General features: G+C 28.0%; 1 protein-coding gene across 1 annotated transcript; it reads right to left on the reverse strand.

The window, feature by feature from the left end:
- Positions 1-2558: 2558 nt before the first annotated feature.
- CPR27 (cuticular protein 27) lies at positions 2559-5854 on the reverse strand. Its single transcript, XM_035883728.2, has 4 exons — positions 5738-5854; positions 5222-5322; positions 4475-4855; positions 2559-3179 (listed from the first exon to the last, which is right to left on the reverse strand). The coding sequence occupies exons 1-4, from the start codon at positions 5747-5749 to the stop codon at positions 2969-2971; spliced, it is 705 nt and encodes a 234-aa protein (XP_035739621.1). The 5' UTR covers positions 5750-5854; the 3' UTR covers positions 2559-2968.
- Between the last annotated feature and the right edge of the window lie 2410 nt (positions 5855-8264).

Genomic DNA, 8264 nt, shown 5'->3' on the forward strand with positions numbered 1-8264 from the left:
CTTCCTTCTTCTCCTCCTTCTCCTCCTCCTCCTCTTCCTCCTCTTCCTCCTCTACCTCCTCTTCCTCCTCATCCTACTCCTACTCATTTCTCTACGATCCTTTCATTAATGTATAATTATTATTGAGTAATATTTGAAAAGGAAAGGAAAAAGAAAAAATGGTAATAAAAAAAGAAAAAAAAAAAAAAAAAAAAAGAATTGGATACAAAAGAAAAAAATGAAAGAGGAACAAGGACGAAAAAAAACTTCGCCACGTCAAATTTCTTTCTTACGCAGACAATTTATCGATTTAGAAATGAATCCGTCATTCCATGGATTTTAGTTTTTAAATTTAAAGAGTAAAAAAAAAAAAAAAAGAAGAAAAAGTAGAATAAGAGAAAGGAAGGAAGGAGGGAAAGAGAGAAAGAAAGTGAAAAAATAATTCAATTGATAAAAATAATTCGAATGATTCGTCTGATCGATTAATCGCTCTTCGACGTATTAATAATTATTAATAATTAATACAATGGTTTTGCACCAATGATGATTGGTGATTAATTAAAAAAATAAAAAAATAAAAAAATAAAAAAATAAAAAACAAACAAAAAAAAGAAAAGAAACGCATAATAAATAAATGAAGAAAGAAAGAAATATACGATCAATTGATTTATATTCGTTTGATTTTAATAAATTATCACTTATCGCACTTAATTTGAATTGATTCAAATTAATTGAAAATGATTCTAATTCGTACGATATTCTACGTTGGCGCATTAACACTTTCACGAATTTAATAATTATGTTTAAGAAATATATTTCAAACACGTCTTTGTTAGTTATATATTTTTACTTGAATTCAGTGTCGCTTTTGAGAACAGATCGAAAAAGCGAGGGCACGCGTTTGAACATTTGTGAAAGGTGGGCATGGCCGCCATCGCACCATCGCCACCGACGTCGTCGGTCTGGACCGCGAGAGGAACACGCATAACGACCGTGTGAGCTCATGTTCAAAACGATTTATCGTACGATGAAGTCGTTTCATTAAAAAAAAAAAAAAAAAACAAAAAAAAAACATAATGAAAGAGAGAAAAAAATTGGAAGCGTGCAAGAATTTGCCTTTATCAAAGAATTATCTTAAATAAAAATCTTTTCCATTTTTCTTTCTAATTTTTTTTTTTCTTTTTTTTCTTCTCTTCTTTTTTTTTTTTTTTTGATATAAATAGAAACCTACTGGATTTAAAGGAAGACAATTACTTTTCTCGTAAAATATAAAGGAAGATTATATTATTACTTTTTTTTTTTTTTTAATATTTAATAATTAATATATACATACATATGTATATATATATATATATATATATATATATATAATAATAACATTATTGTAATAATAATATTGTTAATAAATATCGCGTAATTTGTAATTTTTGTAATATTAAATTGTAACTAATTTAATATTATGTTATGCGATCGCAAAAAAAAAGAAAAAAGAAAAGAAATGAATAGAAAAAGATTTTCCGATTATTTACATTTTCTTTCTTTCTTGAATTTATTTATTTATTTATTTATTTATTTATTCATTTATTCATTCATTCATTCATTCATTCATTTATTCATTTATTTATCATCAGGCAATTGTCCGTCCTTTAAGGTCATTGTTATTTATTATACACGTATATATATATATATATATATATATATATATATATATATATATATCCATTTATATATCTTCGTCGTTGCAATTTCCAATTGCACTTTCAATGCATAAATGAGATTATAACGTATATTTAAAGGCAGTAAGTGCGTAGAATAGAAAAAATAAATTTAAAAAAAAAAAAACAAAGAAAAAGAACGATAACAAAGAAGAAAAAAAAAGAACAAAGAAAGAAAATTGTCTAAGGCGCGTCTTCGACGTGAGTGAGGATAGGGTAGATGAAATTCCTGGGTGTGGTCGACGGACTCCTTATGGCCTTACTCGCGGACGTAAAAATCTACTGGACGGCATTTAAAAGGCGTAAGAATGTACCCGGTTATCTTTTGCCCGCATACATACATATACATATATATATATACATATATATACATATATATATATATATATATATATATACGTACGCAAGTTTATTCAAGGTCGGTTCTATACTGAAGAGCTAAAAGTGTGCATCGCATCGTTGAAAATCCTGAAATACTTCAGTTAGATTTCAATTCGATTAAAGTCATCGCGATTTTCTATAATCGATTAATAAAAATTTCCTCGAAAATAAATATTATCATAGTCTTATATATATATATATTTTCTTTTTTGTTTCTTTTTTTTTCTTTTTTCTTTTTTCTTTCTTTTTTTTTTTTTTTTTTTTATAAAATTTTAAAAATATCCTTATACGTAGACGCACCCACACGTAAGTACTGTACACGTATTTCGTATCTATAATACGTATCATTTGCAAAATGATAAATTATTATTCGTACATTTCAATTTTTATATTCATGGGTTAATTCATAAAGAAGTAATGTATATGTATATATATATATATATATATATATATATATATATATATATATGTGATCCTTCTAACGTTATAATAAAAAGAAAAAGACGAAGAAACATAAACGAAAGAGATAAACGTAAAGCAGCCTTTATTTGCATTGCATTCGAACTTCGTATTAGTTAGATGCATATAAGTTGGAATGCACGGGTGCATCCGTCGTAAGTAAATCTAAATTGAACGAACGTACAAAACAAACAAACAAAAAAGAAACGAGAAGATTGTGAAAGTCTCGTGATGTGAACTAAAAAAAGAAAAATGAGAAAAAAAAAAAAAGAAAAAAAAAGAAAAGAAACAACGAATGTATTGCGTATAAATTAATTTAAAATTATTTACACAAGACAGGAAGAAGAAGAAGAAAAAGAAGAAGAAGAAGAAGAAGAAGAAGACGATAGATCGCGCCCATATTGTCTGCCATTTTGATTTTTTGTAATTTCTCTTTATCGTTTGTAATTTATAGTATAGGATGCCAAGCCAGCATTTGAGACCACGTTGGGCGCCGGATGTCCCTGATATCCGGCTTGGTATGCCATCGGAGTGTACAAGGATCTCCCTTGTCCCTGTTGTCCTTGATATTGCGGTTGATACTGTGGTCGATACGCGGCCTCGTATCGAGGCGCCGACATTCGAGGAGCAATTGGCATAGAATTGCTAAAACAACAATAATAACAACGACAACTACAACTTGTTCATTTATCAATTAATTATGACACCTTTTAAATTTTATTTAATTATTTAAAAAAAAAAATCTTCGCATTTGTGTGTGTGCATGTGTGTGTGTATGTATTTTTTTTCTTTCTCTCTCTCTCTCTCTCTCTCTCTCTCTTTCTCGTCAGAAAAGAAAAGTGAAAGAAAAAAAAAAGAAAAAAAAAGAAAAAAAAACATTAGAAATCTTATTAATTTTTTGTATAAAAATAAATTTATTACACAACAAAAATTAATATACTTCAATGTGATTACGCTATATAATAGTTATATAAATTATATACGTATATGTATATATATATACATATATAAATTTTATGTATCAATAATAATAAATATAATAATAAATAATGAATAAATTAATCAAATAAAATTATGATTATATAAAGTATATACTATATATATATAGTATATATATGAGTATGTATATTTATAGCAGAGGGCTTAGACAATTCTATTGGTTGTGCAAGTCACGATTGTTACATTTTCAAACGATTTGCCTGACATTTCAGTTCAATCGGCTATCCTGTTGCTAACCGATTGCTGTGCAACAGATCCCACCACTAAATCGCTTAATCACCGAAATTAATAGATAATTGCTTTGTCTCAAGGCTTCTGGTCTATCTATTCGATCGAATACAATCAAATACGTCCATAAAAATCAAAGATATAATTAAAGAATCGAGCCAGTAGTACGAGTCAGTTTATAGTCAGGCCAAGAAAACTCGGATTACATTAAAACATAGTAATTTTGTAATGACAACGAAGCCATGCTCTGAGGGGCGGGGGAGTGGAGAGGGAGAAAATTATATCATTCCAATTATTACAACGAAATTTCTATCACTCCAATTAAGTCACATAAAAGAAAAATGTATTATTATTATTATTATTATTATTATTATTATTATTATTATTATTATTATTAAATTTTTTCAAAATTCCAAAGGATCGTTGACTACTCTAATTACTATTTTTATCGAAAATAATTGAACGAAATTGATCTTTAATGATTAAATTATTATTGAAATATTAACTTCATAATAATCATCAATAGTATTTTATATTTTCATTATTATTTATTTATTTATTTATTTATTATATATATATATATATATATATATATAAAATTTATCTTTTAAAATAATTACAGGTGCGCATTAGGTTTATCTTGAAATTATTCCTATCTAATGACTTTCTCGTAAAGTCATTATTATAATTATTTCAAAAAAGGAACTACTGACCTTGGTAAAGAACGTGAATCGATGGGAGGACGTCGTTGAAGATTATAAGGCTGAGCTGGTGATCTTGGCTCGTAACGTTCACCATTGGTATATCTTGGATCGGTATAATAAACCGATGGGTCCTCTCGGTATTGACCATCGTCCTCGGGCTCGTTTGCAATGCTATTGGCTGAGGTCAAGGTCGGTGGTGGTACATTAATCCCAGCTCCGGCAGGCTCGAATCCACGCCTGGTAGCACCATACTCGATCTCTCGAACGTTCCCGGTATCGTCAACGAATCCATATTTCCCATAAACTTCACCGGTCGGATATTTCGATTCGATTTTATAAGAACCATCGGCAGCCTCGTAACCATAACTATAGCTACCGTCTCCGTTGTGCCTAATTTTTTTTATTTTTTTTTATTTTTTTTATTTTTGTTATTTTTTTTATTTTTTTTATTTTTTTTTCCTTCTCATCACTTTTATTAATCCATCAACGTTAACATTAATAATTTCTAAAGTTTATTATTCTATTCAATGATAATTGTTAATAAAGAAAATAATTATAATTTTAATTAGGATCATTATCGATCATTGATTACAATCCGTTCATTCTGTCTTCTTTTTTTTCTTTTTTTTTTTCTTTCTTGTTTTTTTTACGAAATAACATTCGTTATCCATTATTATCTTTCAATTTCAAAGGTGTTAATGTAATTAAGATTCATGGTGTATCGTGCTTTCGTTATTTCTCGATTGTTATACTTACTTGTTGATTTGCTTGAGAATAGGCACAGGAGTGGTCATCTGGTAAGGTCGATTGTTATATTGGCCGGCCACTAAGCTGACGCAAGAAAGAAGGAACGGCACCTGTCGGAATAACTTTGCTTAATAGTATCACGGCGTTATTTTTTTTATATACATATATACATACATACATATATATATAGATAGATATATAATTAAAAAAAAAAAAAAAAAAAAAAAAAAAAAAAAGAAAATAATCAAATCGTTTCACTTCGAAATTAAAAAGAAACATTTTATTTCTTTTTTTTTCACTGACAGACATTTGAGAATAATAATCTTAAATAATTTTTTCTTGTCTTCGTCTCTCTCTCTCTCTCTCTCTTTTTTTTTTTGATTCTTTTACTTTTTACAATAATCTACAATCAAAATGGTTTTTTTTTGCCTCCACTTTTCGCATTCATTTCAATTTCTTTTCTGTTCTTTTTCTCTCGTTGAAATTTCAATTACAAACGACAAGTAAAATAGTTCGAATACTCACAGGAAGACGCATGTCTCGTTGCTGCTGATGAGGCAGAAGTGATTGTATTGTAGGATCGCTTAACACGCGAACGCTCCGTGGCAGTACTTATATAGGTCCCCTTCGGGAGCGGCGGGGCCCGCCCATGGACCCCGAGCACCGCCTAAGAGACCTCACCACGATCAAACAAGGATATGTACATCAGCGTTGCATTAGTACATCTTTCAAAATTCGATCCTTTTGTCGTTGAATATTCTCGATTCATTCTTTCACTTTTTTCTTTCTCGAATCACAATGATCTCGTAATATTGATTCAATTTATTCGTGGAGGCGTGAAAAATAATATTTTTCTCCTTATTTTCTTTTTATCATTCAAAGTTTCATTTTTTTTTTCTTCCTGTTCTTTATTCTTTTCTTTTGTCTTTGTTCTGTTTTTCTTCTTTTTTTTTTTTTTTTTTTTTTTTTTTGATAGTACAATGCAAAATAATTCGAGGATAATGAGATTTCATCGACATCCTATGACAAATAATAAAATGATGCGCTTTCTCTTTTTTCTTTTCTTTTTTTTTTTTTTCTTACCCCTTTCTAAATTTACGTTTTTACTAAATTTTTTCTCCATCGTTTTTGAATGATATTATTATACGATAAATCATTCTGTAAAGTTTTACAGATAACACGAGAGAACTTCTTGACATTTAACATTGTTAAGTCTACAGTAATAAGCACATTTCAGAATCGAGTTGCAACGTATAGTGCAAGTTCATTTTTCTCTACTCTTTCTTGAACTCTTTCTCGTGAGAAACGATTTCACGATCGTTTTCGAATCTCTCGATAGCCAGAGAAAAAGCACCAACGGCAACGGCAACGGCAACGGGAACGGCAATAGAAATAGCAATCTCGTTGAGGCGATTAAATTCGAGTGCATTGCGTTCGAAGACAATAGGTAAGTAGTATGCATAGCCGACGTGCAAATCGAAGAGGACGTGAAAGTGACGGAGGACATTGCTCTGGAATTTCTAACTTACTTTTTACGATTAGGAAAACAAAATTTTCCCTTGCGTACCACGCGTACGAGAAAAGATCGTATCCGATGATTCGAAAAAAAAAAAAAAGAGAGAAAGATTAGTGGGAATTAGAGAACTGTGTTTTTTTTAGAAGACAAAAAAAAAAAGAAAATAAAATAAATAAATAAATATATATATATATATATATATATATATATATATATATATCAAATGGAAAAATGATTAAAGGACAAATAAATCTCATCTTCCTCGAGATATCACCATTGATATACAATTTGTTATTGTGTAATTCCGATCACGCAAATGAGAGTTATTCGATTTCCTACTTTCTAAGAAGTTGAACACGTCGATCAACAACGATTTGGCACTATCGCCAACTATCGATACCTCGTTTCTACTGAATAAATATATTGTGATTTCTTATATCGATCGAATCGATTTAAATATATATATATATATATATTTTTTTTTTATTAGCGATTAAAGTATTCATCGTAATAAAAACAAAAAAGTTCATCATTTATAAAAATTCATTATTGACTATTTGTAAATGATTAATTTATGATAATTTCTATTGATATAATAATAAAATACTTTTCTTTTTTCCTTTTTTTATATTACGCCCATAGCATTACATTTATTACATTTATTTTATTGAATTTACGATAATCATTGAATGAACGTATTAAAGATACATAGATCTTTGGAATACAGAATCAATGATTTAAGAAACAGTCGATAATATTTATCGATGATTATCATCATGAAATATTATTAATCGTTGGTAATTATCATTGGAATATTACTGTCGGTAAGTCATTTTAATTTTGATAATCTCTCGATTTTAAGTTCATTTAATACTTTCATTTTTAAATTCATTTATTTTTCTATTAAATTACATTTAATAAATTTTGTTTTAATTTTAATTAACAAAAAAAAAAAAAAAAAAAAAAAAAAGAGAGATTTATTTTCTGATTCAAAAAAAAGAAAAAAAGAAGAAAAAAAGTTTATTAATTCTTCGTAATTTAATTTCATCGTTTATTTGTTGACAATAATAAAAATAAAAAAGTAATTTTCAATCCTTTCACCTATAACATCCTGCCATCTAGTGGAGATTATAATAGTTATATGATTGCTTTTAATCATTGATTATCTCTATTAAAGATATTATCATACTATGAGTCTAAAGTTATCGTGACTCTTTGATAATTCTAGATGCAACAGAATAACTATGTTATACAACACGAGATGGCAGCACTTCGTGCCTTCATTTTTGCCACGAAATTTAATCATATATATATATATATATATATATATATATATATATATGATTAAAATTGAAATTTAATCATATATATATATATATATATATATATATATATATATATATTAGGTTGGAAACTATGAAACGGGTATTGAATGAAAATAAATAACTAAACAAAAACGCTCGTTTCGTAGTTTCCAACCTAATACTTATATATTAGGTTGGAAACTATGAAATGGGCATTGAAGGAAAATAAATA

The sequence above is a fragment of the Vespa mandarinia genome, chromosome 8, assembly GCF_050613455.1.
Source record: "Vespa mandarinia isolate Hongniang chromosome 8, ASM5061345v1, whole genome shotgun sequence".
Taxonomy (NCBI): domain Eukaryota; kingdom Metazoa; phylum Arthropoda; class Insecta; order Hymenoptera; family Vespidae; genus Vespa; species Vespa mandarinia.